At 32.6% G+C, this 23,959-nt stretch overlaps 1 protein-coding gene across 1 annotated transcript in view; it reads left to right on the top strand.

Moving 5' to 3' along the window:
- LOC106471539 (integrin beta-PS-like) overlaps nt 1-16,937 on the top strand; it is a 26,788-nt gene extending 9,851 nt beyond the window's left edge. Inside the window, exons 8-16 of the mRNA XM_013932137.2 lie at nt 880-1,022; nt 2,428-2,500; nt 2,886-2,967; nt 6,031-6,143; nt 6,979-7,077; nt 7,652-7,778; nt 9,398-9,514; nt 11,936-12,102; nt 15,510-16,937. Of these exons, the coding sequence (XP_013787591.2) occupies nt 880-1,022; nt 2,428-2,500; nt 2,886-2,967; nt 6,031-6,143; nt 6,979-7,077; nt 7,652-7,778; nt 9,398-9,514; nt 11,936-12,102; nt 15,510-15,578 (990 nt within the window). The 3' untranslated portion in view covers nt 15,579-16,937. The remainder of the gene's footprint in view (nt 1-879; nt 1,023-2,427; nt 2,501-2,885; nt 2,968-6,030; nt 6,144-6,978; nt 7,078-7,651; nt 7,779-9,397; nt 9,515-11,935; nt 12,103-15,509) is intronic.
- The last annotated feature ends 7,022 nt before the right edge of the window (nt 16,938-23,959 follow it).

The raw sequence follows: 23,959 nt of genomic DNA, 5'->3' as shown, positions 1-23,959 counted from the left end.
GAAGGGATGGTAATAAGCCAAGGTGGAATGGGCTGATCATTGGGGACAGCAATTCAGCCAGTTGCGCCTGGATATGAAGGCCAAAGGAAGGAATAGCAGACTGTTTGTTCCGAAAGAGCATGGCACATCGTGGGAGAAAGACACAATCCCAGGTGGGATGCCGTGGTAAGGATCGAAGCTTGGCAGCATATTGTAAAGAAAGTTGCAAATGGAATGAAACTAAGCTTATGGTCAAAGATAAGCCCCAAGAATTTTGCCTCAGGGACCACACGAATAACTACATTGCCGAGATGGAGCTCAGGATCGGGGTGGAGACCACGTTGGCGGCAAAAATGCATGCAAACGGTTTTGGAAAAAGAAAATTAAAAACCGTTTGCAGTGGTCCATGTCAACAATGGTGTAGTTGTTAACTACTAAAATGATTCATGTGGTCTGGTGTAGTTGTTAACTACTAAAATGATTCATGTGGTCTGGTGTAGTTGTTAACTACTAAAATGATTCATGTGGTCTGGAGTAGTTAGTAACTGCTGAAGTGTTTTATGTGGTCTGGAGTAGTTACTAACTGCTGAAGTGTTTTATGTGGTTTGGAAAGCTTGTTAACTAGTAAATTGGTTCATGTGGTCTGGAAATCATACTTGTTACTCAAGGAGTTCATGTAACTTGCAAAAGTAATGTAAATACCAAATATTCAATACTCAAATATTCAAGGCTCGCACAATATAAACTAAATAATACTCTCATATTAAAATTAAAATGAACAGTCGAGTCGAATGTATCTAACAAGAACTGAGTAATAGGTTTTCACAAGTTAGAGCAAAAGAGAAAGGTATTTGATTATTTTGTTCATATATATAACCTTCTGAATTATTTAAATTACAGGAGAAAAATAGTGACAAGTGTACTCATGGTAATGGAACCTATGCATGTGGAACCTGTAGCTGCAACGAAGGACGATCAGGAAACAAATGTGAATGTGATTCCAAGGACATTGATCTTACGACAGATGAAGCTCGGTGTATCTTGTAAGTATCCAACCATTATCTAAGTACAAGTCAAGGTGTACCTTATACATATCCAGACATTATCGAAGTACAAGTCAAGGTGTACCTTATACGTGTCCAGACATTATCTAAGTACAAGTCAAGATGTACCTTATACATATCCAGACATTATCGAAGCAGAAGTCAAGGTGTACCTTATACGTGTCCAGACATTATCGAAGTAGAAGTCAAGGTGTACCTTATACGTGTCCAGACATTATCGAAGTAGAAGTCAAGGTGTACCTTATACGTGTCCAGACATTATCAAAGTACAAGTCAAGGTGTACCTTATACGTGTCCAGACATTATCAAAGTAGAAATCAAGTTGTACCTTATACGTGTCCACACATTACCTAAGTACAAGTCAAGGTGTATCTTGTTTATATCCAGACATCATCTATGTAGAAGTCAAGGTGTATCTTGGACGTAAAAATCAGTCTCATTAATGATGAAATTCTCTAGTCTTAATGATTTTATAACATTATAACTGGACCATTCTCTGTAGAATTTAAAACAAATTAAAATGAATAAACATATTTATATCTAGATAGGCAAGTAAAACTAAAGTATAACTTATGATGGGGTAGTAGTCAAATACATCTGAGTAAGAGAAAGAGACATCTGTGGAAGATAAGACCTAATGAGGCTAGAAGGTATACAATCTATTTACCACAAATGCATGACATTGGTCCATTGGATCAACCCATATTGGAAAAGGAATGTTGACTGTAATTTTACAAGTATCTTATACACAAAAGTGATATTCGTGTGAAGAATAAAAATACTTTTGTCCATAATACAGTTTGCATATTACATTTGCATAACGTCTAGAACCTCCAAAATGTATATCTAGTTTCTTTCAATCACAAGGAATGTTGACTGTAATTTTACAAGTATCTTATACACAAAAGTGATGTTCGTGTGAAGAATAAAAATACTTTTGTCCATAATACAGTTTGCATATTACATTTGCATAACGTCTAGAACCTCCAAAATGTATATCTAGTTTCTTTCAATCACCGTATATTGTATGTAGTGTTTTGTCTTCCCTACCACGAACCCTCACAGTGTAGGGTAAAATATATGGTAGGCCATGGGTACACTATAAGAATGATGGTCAAATCCTACTATGTGGTCAGACAAGTAGCTCAAGAATTATTGGGTGCTGTTGACCAGCTGCCTTCCCTCTTATTTATCATTTCAAAATTTAAGATGGCTATGTCTAGATAGCCCATTATGTAGAATTGTGCAAAACTTTTGAAACAATTATATATATTTATGTAAAGGGTGCTAATATAATGCCAAACACATTATACATGTACAATAATGTAACTGCATATATCAGCATGTGGTTGTCTGTAATCCACATTTATTTGTTTATTTTCAGTGGCAACGACACCAAACCTTGTACTGGAAGAGGAATTTGTCATTGTGGAGTTTGTGAATGTTTTCAAAGACAAGCAAGTTATTTTTAAATTCTGTTAATTTATTACAACAAAAACCAGCCAAGTGGGAAGTTCAAAATGAATAAAAATTTATGTCAAAAATGTTTAAATTATGCTTTTACATTCGTAAGGAAGATAATTTAAGTCGCGTGAGAATTCACTACCATTTTAGGAAATGAAGCAATGAAGGAAAGTTTCTGTGAAACATTCATTCTGAAGTATAGTCTACTGGAGATATATACTGTTGTATTCGCAGGAAAGTTTAATCAATTTTTTCTTTTACATGATATTCACTAAACATTTTATTTTTATTTTCTTTATAAAGAAAGTTTTTGATAGAATACAGTTTTAATCATGTTTTCAGTAATAGTTTTTATTCTATATAAATATTTTACTACAGAACCCAGAAGAAACAGTGACTGGAAGGTTTTGTGAATGTGACAATTTTTCCTGTGATCGTTATGAAGGTGAAATCTGTAGTGGTAAGTAGTCTACCCTTTTAAATTTTATATACAAATTTGCATTTGAATGCTTCTGAAAATAAATTATTATGATGTCAAAAATTAAGTCAGTCAAAATATTTAAACTACAAATTTTAACTTACAACATAATAATTGCAATGAGAAAACTATTATGAAATAACTTATTATTGCTAGAAATAAATAACCAACATATTGGAGCAGTATGAGGGAAAAGTGGGGTACATGATGGGGCAGTATGAAGGAAAAGTGGGGTATGATTTTCTATCTTTTTCTATGAATAATATGTCTTATACTTAAGAAAATGTACTATTACAGCTTTGTAAAAAATGTTAATTTGTTGTATGTGGTAATACTTTATTTTAGAAAGATGAAATAGACTAGATGTAAATTTGTATATGCACAAATTAATATTTATCGTTGTTTGTTATTCCACTGTGTAAACAATGCAGTCATAGAAATTACATTTTGATTAGTGTGAATATAACTATATAACAGTTTATCAATGCATATTTTATATTTTCCTGCTTAGGGTGTATTTAAAAGCAAATCCTCTGGCAGTTGGTAAAATAAAATATTCACAATTGATCTAGAAATTTTAAAATTTTGTTAGCCACAAAGGCTTTAAGGTTTAATTGCAGATTCACAAAATTATTATCAACTACGAAAATAGATTTCATGTCAGAATATACAATGCAATCCTTTATATTTGTTTATATTGTGTAATTCCTGGACCCCACAAATATATAACTTTAAAATTGTATTGGAATTGATGGGTTTTGTTCATGGCTTATCAAACTCCTATCATTTGTGTAACTAGATTTTATTTTATAAATGCAAAAAATTTGTCCAGTTGATTCCAACTTTCATTTGTCATTAGATTCATAAATTTTTAATGCAGTATTTTCATACACACCATTTTTTAAGTCTTAATATTGAAAGTAGTAGATTTGTTATTATCTTAATAATGAACAGTAAAATCTAAATTATCTACTTGTCCAGTACAATTGTTATTTCTCCAGTTTTTGTTTTCCTTATTATTCAGAAAAGAAAGGTAGGTTATTCATAACCTCTTTACTCCCTGACTTCCAAAATGTGCCACGTATGCTGATAGTAGTAAACTTATTAAGCAGTTCACAGTTGAGCATTGATGAACAGCACTGAAGAGGTTGATTGTCATGTTTTATTATACATCTTTAAAAATGTATGTATGAATAAAAAATTACACCTTAATTTATATATATTGCTCAATATATGATCATTGAAATTGTTGGTAAGCTTAAATATTTACACGTATCTACATGTTACACATGGATTGGCTCAAAACTATGTGAAGATTAGGTCATTAAAAAATAATTGGCATGTTTTTGATCATTTATGTTAAATAAATTGTAATACGAAAATGCTGCTAAAATTCTAAAGGCCCTAGAACAGATGGACCTGTTGCCATTCAGAATTTTTCAGGTGATGACATAATATTGGTACAAATATTCCTATTTTACAACTGGTCTTATTGTATATAACTGGCATGTATATTTACTGTATCTTCTGTCCTATTTCTATTTTCCAATTTTGTAAGAGAAAATTTTTGCATTAAAGAAGATTTATGAAATGTTCTTGCATCAGTGCATAGGTTGCTAATGAAAGGACTGCTATATTTCTCCCTTCCATAATTATTAAAGAATATATTAGATAAATCTGTATTTAGGTGTGAGTGTTTTCTGCACGTAGTTAGTTGATGACTTTGTAAACAGAATATCAAAAGTCATAAACTTGCATTGATCTTCTAGCTTAGACAAAAGTTATGTATTACAATGAATGTTTGGTGAAACCTATACTTGCTTAATGAAATGTACATGGACTCAGTCTGTTACCGATTCTGTATTGGAGAAAAGGAATGTTATCTATAATTCCAAATTTACTATGTGCATCTACATGAAACGTGACAAGTCTTTTAGTAAAATGTACAAGTCTTTGTACACAAAAAATCAGATGTGTTACCAAAAGTATTTATTCTCAAGATATGTCTGTGGACTGACAACATCAGTCAGACTCAGACTCTGAAAAGTCAGAGAGCAAGATGGTGTTCATGTGCAGAACAAAAATATTTTTGTCCATCGTACAATTTGCATGACTTTTAGAACCTCTGAAATGCAGATCTAACTTTTTTTTTTAGTATCCCTGTATATTTTATCCTCTATTTACTCTCCTCTACCATGAACTGTTACTAAATCAGTAGTGTGGGGTAAAATGAATAGTTGGTAACTCTGACATCAGATACATCATATCATGTTGAACGACACTCTTTTAAAAGAACACTCATGTGCACTTTGACCTCCACTTATGCGCATAGGGTTAACCCTGTTTCCTAGTCATATTTCATTGGAATGAGGTCATACTCATTTTAAGAGATGGTACAAAACCTTGTACAAGTCAGTATTATCAGGGGATTTATATCTCTTAAATATATATAACTTGAATAATGGTCGACTTAGATCATTTTGGATTGTATGATATTACACTAGACTGTTTTCTGTCTTGAAAGTGTGGTATCATCATGATTCTTCTCTTAGTCTGTGGACATGTTAATATTTGCTCCAAAGGTGAAGCTCCAGCAATACATGTGGTTTGGATAAGAATAAAGATTGTTTACTTGCACATTTATATTTTATTATTTTCCTTTGCTGACTCGGTTCTGTTTCTTCTGTGCTTCACTTAACTTAAAATCTGCTGTGTACTGCAGATACTTGATTCTTTCTTTTTTAGAAATCATTGTAGCTGAAACAACATGACATGTAGCTGGTATGTAGAATTTCTTATATATCACCTGTACTAGTTTATAGGAGTGGCATGTAGTATTTATAGGTACTTCTGCTGTTGTAGGCCTGACATATTTTTATTCACCTTTTTGCTACTAAGAACCTGTCATGCCTTTTCAAATGTTATAAGTTAACTACAAGTATATACAATCACAAACTCACTTGTACAGAAGGTGAATGGATAAAATTCAGGCAATTAACCTTGATTTGATTAATATCACTTATTTATTTTTCCTGTCTTTCACAGGACCCAGCCACGGGAAGTGCGAGTGTGGAGAATGTGAATGTTTACCTGGTTGGAAAGGCAGTGCATGCGAGTGTAAGGACAGTGTTGAAACTTGCATTGCACCTGATAGTGATGTAAGTATGCAAAGGAATAAAGGCTACAAGAACTATTTGTAGTGGAATCTCTGCAAACTTATATCACTAGAAACAGTGTTTTGATACTCGTGGTGGGCAGATCACAGATAGCCCTTTGTGTAGTTTTATGCTTAATAACAAAAAACAAGGACATTGCTTAAGTTCTTATAAAATGTCAGTAGCATTGGTGATTTTTAACTTTATTCTGATTTTTATTAACATGTATCGCTTTTAAGGAAATTTTGTATAGTAAAAACGTATGCTTAACAAAGTTTTTTTTTTGTTTTTTTCTCTCTATTGAAATAATTTATTGACAAAGACTTGAAGCATTAGTAATTATAGCAATTTTTGTTGCTAAATAGCCAAAATTTATGATAAAAATGATGTATTTAATCTCAGAAATAATAAGCAAATTATGAAAACAAAATTGAGCAGTATGTATTAAATGGGTATTAATATGCAATATTTTAAGAACTTTAAATAGACTAATTCAATGATAAGCAATTCCAGAGGTTCCTCTTATAAATTTCCTGATATAGCCAAGACAACACGTGCTTGTTATTAAAAGTATATCAAATCTGCTGTCATCTGTAATTACCTTAAGAATACATAAATATAAAAAGTTGGTACAGGAAAATGAGGAGATAGGGTGTGAACATCCATGCCCTGAAACTGTGTTATGGTAGATCTGTGTTAATCAGCATCACTTAAAATGTTTCTTTAATCATTAACTCGGGGAGAAATATTAGTCTTTGGATGTTAGCCTGATCAGTTGTTTAGTTATAGCTAGGTAAAAATGCATTTATCTCTCTTTTTTTTTGTTTTTTAAATCTAGCAAATTTGTAGTGGTCATGGTGATTGCAAGTGTGGTATCTGTGAGTGCTTTGAGTCAGAAGATCAACGATACAGTGGACGCTACTGTGAGGAGTGTCCTGTGAGTACAGAGTTCTGCATATATTTACTGAATTGAGTTAATATAAAAACAAACAATGACTGATAACTGTGATATATTAATATATTGACCTAAGCTCTGTTTTTACCATTCTGGTTAGTGTCAGTAGAACTGTTTTGTACAAAACTGTAAATTGGGGAGTTTTTTTTATATGTAGAAAATAATTCTTTTTAATTTCAGCTTCAAATTTTGATCAGTAACGAGTAAAATATAGAATAAGTAAACTGAGGGACAAATGTGGGCAAATGGTTAGCATGCTGGACTGTGTATTTGAAGGTCTATGGTTGGCATTCCATTATTACAAAAAAAATCAAACTCTGACTTTGGGGTCATGGGTGCTCTACAAGAATAATGGTCAAACCCTACAGTCTGATTAGCCGAAGAGTTATAGGTGGGTGTTGTTGACCAGTTGCCTTGTCTGTAATCTATCAGTTCAGAATTAAGGATAGCTAGAGCAGATAGCCCTTGTGTAGATTTGCACAGATATCCAAAATAAACCAAGAGTGAACTGAAAAAAAATTAATTAAAATATTCTAACTTTTCTTTAACATTATAGACGTGTCCTGGCCTCTGTGAAGATCTTAAAGAGTGTGTTCAGTGTTTAGTGTTTGAATCTGGCCCACTGTCAGATGAGGAATGCAAAAATTGTTCTTTTATTCCAGAAGAAGTTAGTGAAGCTGAAGGTAATTGTACCAACTAGTCCTAGAGTGTTTTATATCAGAAAGTAGTTTCTTTCATGATGTTGGGAAAATACATAGGCTCAAAAAATCAATTAAAGGCCAAAATACAAAACCTGTAACTGTATCACCTTCAAAAGATGGACCTTTCTTCATCAATTTTCTCCTGATGAAGAAAGGTCCGTCTTTTGAAAGTGCTTAGATTAAACAGATTTGTATTTTTGCCATAAAGTAGTTTCTGTTTGTAGTCTCCTAAAGCTTAAGTTATTAAGGAAAGAAAATCATTAAGAGTACTTTTATTTTTGACACTTGATAATTACTAATTCTGTAGAACTAATATACTGTTTACACTTCTTGAATTATTATAATTTCTAATTTGTATTTCTTTAAATGCTTAATTAATAGTTATACACATTACTATTTGCTTTGTACGTTTTTGTTTTGTTTTCTTGTTTCTCTGCTTGGAATGCTTGACTCGTTATTTTTGAAGAATCATCCTCAGTGCAGTGTAGAAATTGTCTAATCATTATAAAATATCCAGTTATCTAACAATAATTTATTTATATATTTTAACCAAGTTTTTTTATCACTATCAGATGCAACCTCCAGAGATTCTTTGCTTTGTCGTAATAGCTATGATACCTCTTATGGTGCTGTATTAATCAGTATTATTTATGGTTACTTAATTGTTTCTACAAGCAAAAGCATAGCAAGGAACTAAATTGTAATGTCTGTTAAGATAAACCAACTGTAGTAACTGTATTATTTCTTCAAAATTATGAGTTCTTTTAGAACTTTCATCAATTTGATGGTAGGACTATGCTCAACTTATTAATATTACATCTGTAAGAAGATGGTTATGATTCATTACCATCCAATAATGTCAAAAACAGTAGAAAGTCAGTAGAGTATTGAAACAGGATGAATGTTAGACCTTAATTTCTGCATATATAATTTATAGGTTACCATTAATCAGATGTATGGTAATATTTGCAATTACCGTATTTTAGCAAGAAGAAAGATTTGATTTTATTTGTTAGAAACTTTTTAGGAAATATATAGAGAAGTTAATAAATATGCTGAAAATGTATCGTGGACTAGATATTTTAGTAAAGCATATGTGTGAAACATAATATTGATAGACTTAGAACACTATTGGAATTGTTACTTACTATAAACTAACACTAAAAAAAAAGTTGTGTATAAACTCATTTAGTCACTATGAGTTGTAGTTAAGGAAAACTGGACAATCACCACATGTTTATTGCAAGAACTGGGTATTAACTGAGTGGCTATAACAGTATGGTTTAGTATGTATGTACAGCACATGGAAATCTTTTACATTTGGTGTGCAGAAAGTTATTGATATTAGATGGCCAACTGTTTTGACAATTTTTATATGATTGTTTAAAAGACATTGAAATAAAACAATTGAAGAGAAACTGAAGTGTGTTGTGACCTTGTATTTTACCTCAACAAAATAGAAAATTAGCATTAAGTACTCTTGCATGATTTTGTAACAGATTGTGACAAGATTTTAGGGGCAAAAGTTATCTGCTTTTAATTTGTATTTTATTAACTGGCTATTATGGAATTGTAGCTTAAGATAAATGTCTGTTCTATAGTGAAAGAACCAGAACAAAGATTGTGTGTCTTCCGAGATGATGATGACTGTAAGTTTAAGTTTGTTTACACATTGGATGAGAATAACAAGCCTTTGGTCTGGGCTGAAAGAACTAAAGGTAAGGAGAAAAAACTGTTACAGTAAAACCAGATGATAAAATAGTCTTGTCAGTGTGTTTTGTGTGCAAGAAAAAGGGTCATTATTCATCCTTCATCATATCCCTTCATTTTTAGCGTTTTACAGAGAAGTCTAAGAAAAAGAATCATTATTCCCCCTTCATTATATCTATTCATTGGCAACGTTTTACATGGAAGTCTAAGAAAAAGAATCATTATTCCCCCTTCATGTCCCTTTTTTAGCAGGATTTTATGTGAAAGTCTGAGGAAAGTCTATCACTATTTACACTTCATGTTCCATCATTGACAGTGTTTTATATGATATAGGGTGAAGAAAGCCGATCACTATTCACCCTTCATGTCCCATCATTGACAGTGTTTTATATGAATTTCCAATTTACTGCTGTTAATTTTTCTACTAATATCTAAAGTTTTAAAACATTTTTGAAGGCCTTACGTTGTCTGCTTCTTGTTTGCAGGGAGACCCTATGGTTATATTGTTGGCCGTTATTATTTAACATATTTAGGTTATTACTTCAGTAATTGTCTGCTTGCTTCTCTAATGAGTTTTCATGTTTGTGTGGTTGCTCAGTGATAAAACATCCTTGCTTTCCTCATTATTAAAATGAATAATAATCCAGATTCTTTTACTTTACTGGCCTCGAATGTGTAGAGAACACTTAGAATTTTTAATCACTTGTTTGTTCACAGTAGGAAACACCTACAGAAGAAAGTGCCTGTTTGTAATTTATTTTGATTCTACAAATGTAAATTTTAAGCTTCATTTGCAATCTAGACATTATATTAATCCCTTTTGTTTTGTTTTTTCTTATTAGGATTTGTTTGTTTAAAGTTAAGCACAAAGCTACACAATGGGCTATCTGTTCTCTGCCCAACATGGGCAGGCCCACCGAGAGCAAATGGCCTAAAGACTTAAAAGCCAAGGTTTTAACTTTTCCAATCAGCCTTCTGGCTTACACTTAGCTGCTTAGGCCTAGTATAACATGCATCAGATTTTGGTGAAGATATGGGGCCATATCAACTTTTTAAAACAATAAAAAGGTACAAGTTAGATGGCATTTTTCCAAATGTATGTATTGCACTGTGAATATTCTGCACATTGCCAGTTAGAGTAGCATCTGCTGAGAGATCTTTCAGCAAACTAAAACTCTTCAAAAGCTTCTTGAGGAGCACGATGACACAGGAGAGACTGAATGATCTAGTCGTCCTTAGTATTGAGAGCGAACTTGTGGGGAGAATTGACTTCAGTGAAATAATAAAAACATTTGTTTTAAAAAAGGCACGTAAAGCATGTTTCGTTTAGTTATCACAATTCTGCATTACTGAACTCATTAAAGTAATTCTTGACAATGTGTTTAAACTTTCAATAAATTATCCAATTAAATGAACAGATGTTTACATTTTTTCTTTTCTCAAAATGATATTGTTGATTGTTAAAGGCCTTTGTCCACGGAAAATTTCACAAAGGAAATCGGCACTTTAAGCCATAACTTAGTAGTATTAAGTCTTAAAATATTGCTAAAATTACTAAAAGTCTAGAGCTTCCCTCTTGGTCTCCCATCAGGGGCTCAGCTCCTTGATCCCACTGGGGTGACCCCAGCCCTGAGGCCCGCTGCCATTCTTGATGGCCCTGACCATGGGTATCAAAATCCGATTTCTAACATTGTAAATCTGCAGACATACCTCTGTGCCATAGGGGGATGTTATTAGATCTGCAAGCATTTATCTGTTTAACTCGATCATCATTCTGTTTCTTTCTATTAGGAAACATTATTTAATCTCACAAGTAAATTAGCCAGAATATGTCATAGGTTAAAGAAACTGGTATATGGCTTTAAAGAAATTTCATTTGATGCATTGTGAAATGTATTGAAATGCTTTATTTTCGTTGACATCTTTATCAGGAGTGACTAACCATTACAGAAACAAGCATTTTGCCTTAGAGCACGAGTGGCAAAATTTATAGCAGTTGTGTTAGTTTTAGGCCCCAAACCAAAGCCCATAGGAATTGAGAAGTTCAAGTAGTCAAATTAAAAGGCATTATAAATTTAAACAAAATAATTAATAATATGACTCGTATGTTCATGGGTATGTGCAAAGATTCGAAAAACATTTGCGTTATGTGTCGCAACATGATATTTTCTAAAAGATAAGCAAGGCACGACTTTTTCGCTTGCCATGGGTTTGCTACCTCTGTGTTAGAGAGTGGAGAACATTGATAACGTTTTAAATTTCATCTACTTCGTTAGACCTTAATGCCAGTTTTTCTGAAGAAAAATATAAGTGATTATATTATATAATAGAGTAAATGTGAAAGATGTATTTGTTTTTTGCTAGAAAATAAGTGTTTAATTACTGTGAAAAAGTTTTAAATTATTTTATATTCTTCATTTAATTATTAGATTGTCCAGAGCCAATCAACATTTTAGCAATTGTGCTTGGAGTTATTGGTGGTATTGTTCTGGTAGGATTAGCACTCTTGCTTATCTGGAAATTGCTCACTACCATTCATGATCGAAGAGAATTTGCTAAGTTTGAAAAGGAAAGACAGATGGCGAAGTGGGACACTGTGAGTAGTTTTTTTTTTTCCTCCATAATAGTATAAACCTAAAGATTAATGTGTGTTAAAGAATTGAAATTTCATTTAATATCTATATAGATGAGACTGCAATATTAATTATCATATTTATTTATTTATTTCTGTATTTTACAGCTGATGAATGATGTAACAAAAATATAATTTTTAGTAAGTAATGTATAAAATTATATCAAAAACTTGTGTTTTAGTGGCATTGTTGGTAATTCACTGATCTTGAATTTGTTGTACAATGTATTCTGTGAACTTCAAACATTTAATAATGTCATGTTTGTTACAAATGTACATGCAATAACACGTCAATTATTTGTTTCATTATAAGGCAATCATTGAAAATTTCTGTAATGTAAACTTGTTCATGCACCGAACAACAGGGGCAGAACCAAAGTTAGAACTGGGTGATTTAATCAACATAATCAGTTATGTATGTCTGGTAAATTAATCGATTAACACCACAAAAATAATGTACTAATTATTAGTGTTTCTGATAATTGAAATAATTGGTTAATCAAAATTACATCAGTTATTATGAAAGTAATCAACTAAATGAAGTTACATTGGTTATAATGAAAATTATCAACTAATTAGAACTAGGGTTTCCAAGTATTTACTGTTTCCAATTACTCAAAAATCAAAATGTTACCATTATGTTAAAAAATAAATGTGGAGGTATCCCACACACTTGAAAAGTTAAAAATGGCTAAAATGGGATAGAAAAATTATACAATAAAACAATGTTTTGCCACAGTTAACGTGGCATTACCATTAAGTATGGTAGGTAGGCAAAATATTCTGATGACTCAAATCTTTATTGAGTATTATTTCTATGTTAATCTTGTTCTAACAATGTGTATTAGGTTGTCAAGAAATTAATGTCATGTTTTGGAACACTTTCATTAACCACCCCCCGAAAAACTTGCATCACGCATAATAGTTAAACGAACTGCCTAAATGTCACTTTAGTGTAGCCTATATAATGTGTAAAGTTTAGTATACTTTAATCCCTTAGTGATGGCACGTGACAAGACACACATTCAGCATGTAATGCTGTTTGAATGCAAGAAGGGAAACAATGCCTCTGTAGCCACAAATAATATCAAAGAAGTTTATGGAAATGTTTTGAATGTTCGTAAGTATCAACGATGGTTCAGCAAATCTCGTTCAGGTGAATTTAGTCTTAAAAAACTAATGGCAGGGGCTGAGATGTTGGAATTGATATTGATGCCTGAAGACACTTGTTGAATCTAACCAAAGGAAACACACTCGTGAAATGGCCCTGAAATTGCATGTCTCTCATGAAACAATATGTGAACATCTAAGGAATATGGGAAAAGTCCATAAAGAAGGTGTTTGGGTGCCTCACAAACTCTCCGATGATCATCGTTTCCAACGTGTGAACATTGCTTTGTCTCTTCTGGCATGTAATGCACGTGAACTATTTTTGGACAGAATTGTTACCAGTGATGAAAAATGGATTCTCTATGCAAATATTAAATGCCAAAAACAATGGCTCAGTCCTAAACAAAAACCATTTCTGACCCCAAAACCTGGACTCTATCCGCTGAAAGTGATGCTTTGCATTTGATGGAATATCAAAGGAGTAATTCATTTCAAACTCCTCATTCCACAGCAAACTGTCAATACAGAGATCTGTAGTCAGCAACTGGAACATTTAAATTAAGCCCTTCATCTGTGTAATGGACAGCACCCTTAGGGCTAGTCGGAGTTTCGACTGTACTGTTGATTACACCAAATTAATTTATTTGAGGATTGCAGTGGCAAGTGGAGCTCACAAGTTGCTAACTTGCGGAGATTTACGGTTAGACTAAAGAAACTGATCCTGAGACTGATATTCAACACAATACATCAAGTTTATTTACGTTTCGTAACATAGAATGCACTTCTTTAATCAATTATTAACTCTCCCTAAAACAGCACATTTGGGTTAACAATACTAATAATTATAACTCACATATAACTTCATGTTTCTAGTATTCCTAACTACCCGCAAATAGTTCTAACACTTTATTGGTCAATCCGTGCAACTCCCCAGGCTAATCCAAAACAAGAACCAAACTCTTTGGTTACTGTGATAGTGAGTGCTCGAGTTGCCTTTTTACTTGTATTATTACATTGGTATGGAGTAACAGATCTCGCATCAAAACGCCAATTTGAGATGTCATAAAGTTTTAGTAGCCCTTACTCTACCACTAACTCGTGTGTAGGTAATTTATCACGGTCAAACTTATGGCTAGCGTTTTTCTCAGCGTCTCTGTTGTAGCTTCATTTTTTATAACTATTAACTCATGATTCTCAATACCACTTAACCAGCTAGCTCTACTTTCCTAGCTCCTGACCTTATTTCATTATACAGGCGTCTTTTACTTGCGGCATTTATTTCTTCATGTATATGTTCACTCAGAAAATCGTTATAACTTTTCTTAAACTCTTTTAAAACGCTCAAAATACTGAAGCAATTTTAAAATTCCCTCAAAAATATCCAATTGCTTCATCAAAAACTCCCTTCACTCGTCAATCAGAAAGGTGTTTTTCTCCACGACAATGCACGTCCACGTGTGGCACGTTTGATGCAAAACAAGATTATGGAGTTGGGTTGGGAAGTTCATACACCCACCCACCCATCATATTTTCCAGATACGGCACCATCAGATTACCATTCTTTTCATTTGCAGCAACACCGTCTTAATGGGGAAAATTATGCAAATGTGGAAGGTGTCAAAGAGGACATTGACATGTGTTTTGCTTCAAAGCCAAGTGATTTCTTTAATCGGGGCCTTAACAACCTGATTGTTAGATGGAAAAGCGTCATCGATAAGAATGGAGACTATTTCATTTAATAAATGATTTGTTTTGATATATAAGTAGTTCGGGTTTTTTCATCTAAAAAAAAGTGACATTAATTTCTTTACAGCTTAATACATAAACAGTTGGTTAACTAGCTACTTAATTATTTATAATTGTAGCCATGGTATGTTTTAAATAAAAACGTTATTACTCTTGATTGTGATAGAAGAACATGTTTTCATTATTTAGTTATCAATTTATTAGTGTTGGATTATTACATATATTAAAAACAAACATAATGGTAACTGTTTTTCTTTCTTCTTCTTTTTTTTTTTGGGGGGGGGGGTCATGTAATATAATTGTAATTGATTAATTAGCACTAACTTCCCAGCTCTAACGAAAGTGCTGATTTATGGAATTAGCTACGTGTATATCATAGTATTTGTATTTTATGGCTGCATCAAAAAATAGCTAACTCTGTATACATGTATACAAATTTCTGAGGTTAGTTTCATATTTCCAATGATGTTAAACTTCCTCTGTTATGTTATCACTGATTTCTGCTTTTCATACAGGGAGAAAACCCTATCTACAAACAAGCTACAACAACCTTCAAGAACCCAACATATGGAGGAAGACCTTAAAAATTCTCTTCCCAGCAAACTAAGAAGATGAACCAGTGCTTTCTAATGTATACTTCCATTTTTAGATTTTTACAGCAAAACTGTCTTCCATGTCCATAATATGTGTATGTTTCACATACTTTTAAAGATATCCTTCTACATACTTTGGTATGAATATTTCAACAAGTAATACATACTAACAAGTTCTGTACACATGTTTAAAGTTATGAGGTGAAAATAAGTAGTAAAAGTTCAGTTAGGCTGACATTTTTGGTTTCGTTTGATGAGATGCAACATATCGTCATTGCTGGCCCTCCAACTCGCAAAAAGAGATCTAAGCAATATTGAACATCATGCTCTAGTTTTTCAGAACATTTTATATACTTAAGAATACTTGTGCTATAATGTCTAGAATGTTGCATAAAGTTTAGAGTTAATGCAAAGAATCTCAGCTGTGTGCGTTATACAAGTTTTATTTTACTTAAGTAATGTTTCATTACATTTTTTTTTTGTTGATGTGTTAAATGTCAAGTGTCCATGTTAAGTATGTTGTCAACATTTAATTCAAAGTTTCTCCAGTTCTCTTCATTTATCACACTATATTTGTAAGGAAAAACTAGGTGTGTTGTGTAAAGTGTAAAGTGAATTCTGTGCTTATTATACTGTACATATCACAGAATACCGTAAAGTGCCTTAAAAACATCCTCTTGATTTTTAGTGAAGATTTTTTTATTTATAAATCTTAAAATTTTCCGATAAAACTGACAACAAGCTCATTGTCTTAGAAAATTAGCAAATGTTATGTCAGTCATTTTATAATGTTGTGAGAAAGGTTTTTTACTGAGACCAAGAGTAATGACCATGGAAGTATTATTGTATCTCGTTATTAATACAGAAGTTGCTCAAAAAACCATTAGTTAATATATTTGAATCAACACATGTCATACAAATTATTTTTATATATTCAAAGGGACCCTACATTTTAGCTAATATTTGTTAAGGAACTTAAGTTTTCAGCAAGAAATTTTGAAAACTGCTTTCACCATTTACGTATCTTGTTTGTAAAAACCTTTCTCTACTTGCACATAATAATCATTTGTTACTGATATATCGTACAGCATTCCTAATTAAATACAAGTGTCCATTTTTATGATAGCCTCAAATTGTCATTTTTGCTGACAGAAATTCAAGTCAAGCAACAAATTTCATGTTTTTTTGTTGTTATTTTTTAAAGTTTTACCTACAGTTGATTTGTAAATTTTAGGGATGCATATCTCATTATAGTAGTCAATACGATACGTATCTAGATATTGATGCCGTGATATGATACGTATCTAGATACAGAAGTTTTACCAACGGTTTGTTACAAAGTTTGACGGTCCTGTCTGTAATTTATTATCTATATTACTATCATTGTCTTGTTTAAGTACTTCACACTTTACAGTGCTTTTTCAAATTCTCAGGTTTGATCAACTATATGGCAGCTGGCAAGAGAAGTGAAAAAAGTTAATATCTGTCTATCTATTTTGTTATTGTTAATTTGCTATGTTACTTTACACGTAATATTTCTGATAAAAGAAATGAAGACAACATGTAGTACGCAATATTCGTCTTCCTTTATTGAATCATTAATTTTTAGCAAAAAATACTTTATTAAAAATTCTGATTTTTTCTGTGCAAAGACTTGTAATTTTTACTGAAAGCTTGTCAAATTTCGTGAAGATACATAAATTGTATTGGACAATGTATCGATACAATCGTATCATGGCTTCACGATATGATACTCATATCGTATCCCTGTATCACCACACCTTTAGTAAATTTTAATAATTTTGAGGGTTGTAAAGTGAACTTGCATTAAGTGTTTTTTGTAGATTTTATGTCTGTATAAAGTGGTTTACATTTAATGAATCCTGAAATTTGCAAGCTATCTTCAATATTTTTTTAACTAATTTTCATTTGTACTTACATCTATAAAATTTATATTTGTGTATCTTTTATATCCGAAACCTAAAAATGTTTCATGCAGGTATTTTGCTTAGTTCGTATTATTTTAATACTTTTGATACTTTCTCGTATTTATCAGGGAGTAATTTGAGAATTTTTGTAGTTTCATTTAAGTATTTGTGTGTTTTTAATGTACTTATAGAATAGGGTACTTTTATTAAGTCATATATGGAAATCTTATAAACAGTACACACTAATCCTGATCCTTTGCATCAAACGTGCCACACGTGGACGTGCATTGTCGTGGAGAAAAAACACCTTTCTGATTGACGAGTGAAGGGAGTTTTTGATGAAGCAATTGGATATTTTAGACTGAGTGAATTTTTTCAGTTAACAAATAGAATCTTGTAAACAGCGATACACTAGTGAATAGGTTGGTACTGATATATTAACTTGGAAAAAATCACTAGATCTGTGATATCTTCAAGTTTCATGAATATTTGATGTTTATTACATCAGTGTTCAGATAATGGAATTTTTCTATACATAAAAGATTATATATATATATATATATATTAAATGTTGTTCTCAAAGTTTATTGAAATCATTTTAAAAACTGTATTTTTCTTATCTTTTTTTTATCACTACTTTAGTTTTTATTTATGACGTGTCTTAATATTTCTAATACTAGGAGATGTCGTATAAAAGTGTACTTGTTGCTCTCACCCTTACACTAACCTAAGAACTCTTATGAAAAAGTGAATTAGAATATTTGTTAAAGTAGAATTTTCTCTGTTTAGTATTTTTGTTTACTTGGAGACACATATGACATCATAAATAAATCGCAAATGTGGTTTTAGTTTTGTCTGACACTCAAACGTACCATGCTTTTGTGATGGTTGTTACTATATGGTTTTATACGAGGACAGAAAAAATGTCCATTCTGCTCATCTTTAAAGTATTTACTGTACCCTGTACTCACCCAACAAGCCCTTGTTGTTATGCTGGTTTCTATATTTCGGGTTGTCAGCTTGAAACAGATTAGCTTGGTATTTTAAGATTGACAGTCATAGGTGTATGTCATTACCTCAAAGACATCACTGGGAATTCTTCTGTGGTTTCCAATAGGGAATCTTTAATTTTGTGTGAAGCAAAATCTGTTATTAATTAGTTTCATATTTTCTATATGATTATTGATATTAAGAATAATCTACAGTGATCACCAATTTTACAAAATATCAAAGTTACTGATGAAACTATTGGTCACCAACTTGTACGTGTTAACCATTTCTCTCTTGGGTGTCTTGTAACAATGATAAAAGTGTAGTGTTATGTACTTCAGCAGGTTCTTGTCAGTTTTTTTACATCACAGTTTGTTGAGAATCTTTTGTGAGAACCAAGTGATTATAAGATATATACTAGGAAGACAACAGCATTTTATAAAAATATTAGAATTTCAGATGTTTGTTATTAATCATTAATCAAATTTAAAAATAATATTGAATATCTATAAATTTTAACATTCTGGATCTTTGGGTTATTATTGGAATAATCAGAGTGAGGTATCACACAAATAAAAACTTTAGTATTTACTAAATATATTGACTGTGCAGGACTAAAATAGTGTACATTTTGTAGTATTTTGCCTCATTGTCTTTGTGCTCATATTGTTTAGATTATAATTTTTTTGTTAAAATAGAAATCAGTGTAAATTATTGTTCAATGAAGCTCCATCATTTGAACTTTTTCATTTTGATCTGAATAAAAACAGAAGTTTGTTATACATACTATATAAAAAATCTATTGGAAGAATACAATCTTTGTGTATCGACTGTGAGAAAAAAAAAAGGCCTGTCATAAAAAAGAGCATTAATGTATTTCAATAAAATATTTCACTAACTATTATTAAAAAGTGTGGTATCCTTTAACAGTAATGTAAGAATGTCCTTGCATGCCTTGACAGGTAAGAAATGTTTTTTTGTTGTTGTTTTTTTTTTTATAAGTATTAATTCTAGCAAAAACAGCAAACAGTCTATGTTACTTAGCAATTGCTATTGGAAATCGCACGGGTTGTATTCACATATACAAGTTAGATGTGTATTTAAATCAGTGTGAGAATAAGCAGTTGGTTTCATTGATTTAAAATAACATTGTGAAGAATAAGTAATCGTAAGTCATCTGCAAATTTCTTTGTTCTGGCTTTGTGAAGGATTATATAGACTCCAACAGTAGGTGGTGGTCTATACCCCCCCAGCCCAAATGAAAAAATATATTTCTAGAAAAGCTGTCATTATGCAATAACTCCTACAAGAAGAGCTTGGTAAAATCCTACAAAATCAATAAGAATTAGTGATAAATAGTTTTATTTATGAGTGACAGAGAAAATACAAATAGCTTCTCTGACCACTCTGCCCTGGGTCAATCATCAGTTGATTACCCTCGCTGCTAGAACTTTTTTCATCTAGATAAAAAGAACAATAAAGAGCTAACCAGGCTCCAGATAAACAGGAATTAGTTTGACATAAGGTGCAAAGTTCAGCTGGGAATATCCTATGTGCCCCAAGTGAGATATGAAGAAACTAGTTGACATTTTTATTCATGAGAAGCCTTGAAGTATATTGATCAACACTGGCTCTAAAGTAGGTGGTCTTATTTACAGGTTCAAATAGCTGAAGCTCTCACCCTCTAATTTTGTCTCAATGTACAAAAAATACATTAAATGTTAAACTTCATCCATTTTGAACCATATTTAGAGGTTGACTAAGGAGGTTGAAGTTATAAGCTGCAGTAGCCGGGAAGGTTGAGTATTATGAATTATTTATTTGAAGTATATTATTATTGTATTGCATGTAAAATAGTATAATTATATGATTTTGGTGTGGTTATTGTATTGTTGTTTTTTTTTTTTATGTTAGAAAAGCATTTCGTAATACCCAGCACAACTTGAAGGAGGAATTATTTTTTGTTCTTCTTTCTTTGTTATGATGGCATTATACTCCTTAATAAGAACCACACCCCTTTAAGCATTGTCATTGACCACATTCAAGTGTTGAACTGTCTGTAATGCCTCCTTGTAGTCCTCTCTAAGCTTCAATGACTTGGGGTCATATTCAAGAATTCCAGATGGAATTTTGAGGCACCTGAAGAAGCCTGTCGTGTTCTTTGTGATGAAATATCCAATATTCAGCTAGATGCACCTTGGAAGTTTATCCATGGCTTTGTTCTCATTTAGTGCCTTTACCATTGCGTGTTTTGTCTCTGTGGATACAGCTGAATCAAAGAATGCCAGATCAATGAGTTCCTCATTGAAATACCAGCTGCCCAGCAAATTTTTGACAGGCTGATTTTGAAAGAGTAGAATTCACCTTCTTATACTTACTAAGGAACAGAAATGACATCAGGAGTAGTGAATCATGCCCTAAGATAGACTTGAACAACAAAGATGCAGGTGTCACAGAGTCTTCTTTGCTTGTAGCCAATAAGCTTAAACTGTCCCTTAAACATTTAAACACGGACTTTATCACACGTAATGCCTTGGTTATCCACCATGCATGATGCAGTGCTCCAAGTGCTATATAAATTGCACTCTAAGATTTTTGTTAATCCATCATGGTCAACTGCAGTTGCAGTTTCATAACTGGACTGGGTTATGTATTCCCAAGATTGCTGGACTCAGTTGAAAATTGCAGTATCTGGACCATGCAGTCTATGAAAACACATTCCAGGAAAAGTTCCAAGATGTGATTCAGAATATTCCAGAAGTAAAAAGTGACAGCATGGATTATTTATCTGTGGAATGTTCCTAAACATTTTGAATAATGTGGAATACTCTTGAATGTTTCATAATATGCTACAACATTCCAGGATGTTCTAGAATATTCCTAAATAATATACTAAAACATTATTGAATAATCTAGGACTTCAAAATTATTTAGAACTAGCTGATGCCTGTTGAAACAGTTCAACAGTGAGTTTCCTAGAAATAGTGATGAATATAAAAAATGTGCAGTCAACCCGAATACCTTGGATCATAGTATATATATGCAATATGATTGTCTAGAAAGCCGCTTACAAATGTATTTTGTTATTGTGTTACTTCAAGAAGTAAAATTGCATTGTGTGCGTGTTTGTTGTTGTTTTGTTTTTTGAGAAGATGACTGTAATACGTTGTTGGCAAAAGTGTTTGGGTTTCGATGCAATGGGTGCATCCACACTAGAGCACTCAGGTTCACTAAGTAGCCATGGGGAATTTTGCACTGGATGCCGCAGTTCCTTGTTATTTCTGAGGGCAAAAAAAGGCCGCTACTGAAATGAGCACTTTTTGATAGTTATTTCTGTAAGAAGTGTCAAAGGGCAGATATTCAAATCAATTAATTCAACATGATAAATACAATCACGCATGTATAAAATGTTGACATAAATATATAGATGTATATACATGGAGAGAGAGATCGAACAACAACAAATACATACATTCCTTTTTTTTATGTGTATTTTCATTCATGCTTCTATCTTCGAAATATTTATTTCAGTCAGTCGAAAAGGAAGACCAATTTATTTTCATGAAATTATTCCCTCATAAAAAGAAAAATTTTTTTGTTCTCAAGTGCTTATTTTTCTCTCAGATTAACTGTTCAGTATATACGAAGACTGACAAATCGATGTTGATATCGATATGAAATTTTAGAAATTGCAAAAAAAAAAATTCTTGTAATACTTGTAAAAGAAGCATTTTAATTAATTTTTTTTTGTTTCTTCGATTTACCGTTCAGCAGATAGAGCGTGACAGACAGACAGACAGACATTTGGCTGTTATATATATATATATAGAGAGAGAGAGAGAACCCGGGATATGCAGATATAATGTGAGCTACAAGGTAAAATTTTATTCAGTATGGATGAATTTTAGTGTGAATTATATATTTGGAACCACCCTACTCTACAGCTACAACTGTTCCACATGAAAGGTGAGAAACTTTCTCCAGTGATGAAGAAATAAAACAGATTAACATGAACAGGAAGTGGTCATGAAGTTGCAGCAAAAGAAAAGTTTGAAGTTACCCTTACTGTAAGAAGTTTCTCTACACATCATGATGTGCGGGTGAATGACGTCGAGGATTTGACTTCATGCGAGGTTAGGCTAGCTTCAAATAGCGTCATAATTTGATGTGGTTTGTTTCGAAGTTCGCGCAAAGCTACACGAGGGCTATCTGCGATAGCCGTCCCTAAGTTAACAGTGAAGACTAGAGGGAAAGTAGCTAGTCATCAGCACCCACCGCCAACTCTTGGGCTACTCTTTTACCAACAAATAGTGAGATTGGCTGTCACATTATAACGTCCCACGGCTGAAAAGGCGAGAATGTTTGGTGTGACGGGGATTCGAACCCGTGACCCTCAGATTGTGAAACGTCGATCAGGGAAGCCTTTCTCAAAAGAGAACACATTGTTTCTGTGTTCTTTGATCTCGAGATGGCTTATGACACCACATGGAGGTATGAAATTTTGCAGGACCTCCACTCCTATAGGTTGCGTGGCCATCTACCTATTTTTATTCAAAACTTTTTACTGAGCAGGCAATTCCAAGTCCGTGTGGGTTCAACTCTTTCCCGTTCCTTTCCACAGGAACTTGGAGTCCCTCAGGGCTGTGTCATGAGTGTCATACTTTTTAATGTTAAGATTAGTGCTATCACTAATAATCTTCCTCCGACTGTTGCAAATGGGCTTTATGTTGATGACTTCCACATCTCGTGTCAGTCGTCGAACATGAGGTTTATTGAGCGGCAGCTTCAGACAGCCCTCAATCGAGACCACATGAATCATTTTAGCAGTTAATAACTACTCCAGACCACATTAATCATTTTAGCAGTTAATAACTACTCCAGACCACATGAATCATTTTAGCAGTTAATAAATATTCCAGACCACAATCATTTTAGCAGTTAATAACTACTCCATACCACAATCATCTTAGCAGTTAACAACTACTCCAGACCACATTAATCATTTTAGCAGTTAACAACTACTCCAGACCACATGAATCATTTTAGTAGTTAATAACTACTCCAGACCACATGAATCATTTTAGTAGTTAATAACTACTCCAGACCACATGAATCATTTTAGTAGTTAATAACTACTCCAGACCACATGAATCATTTTAGCAGTTAACAACTACTCCAGACTACATTAATCATTTTAGCAGTTAACAACTACTCCAGACTACATTAATCATTTTAGCAGTTAATAAGTACTCCATACCACATTAATCATTTTAGCAGTTAACAACTACTCCAGACCACATGAGTCATTTTTGCAGTTAATAACTACTCCATACCACATTAATCATTTTAGCAGTTAACAACTACTCCAGACCACATGAGTCATTTTAGCAGTTAACAACTACTCCAGACCACATGAATCATTTTAGCAGTTAATAACTACTCCAGATCACATGA

This window comes from Limulus polyphemus, unplaced genomic scaffold, assembly GCF_000517525.1.
Source record: "Limulus polyphemus unplaced genomic scaffold, Limulus_polyphemus-2.1.2 Scaffold4686, whole genome shotgun sequence".
Taxonomy (NCBI): Eukaryota; Metazoa; Arthropoda; class Merostomata; order Xiphosura; family Limulidae; genus Limulus; species Limulus polyphemus.
The sequence above is the reverse complement of the archived record's forward strand: the minus strand, read 5'-3'. Positions and strand labels throughout refer to the sequence as shown.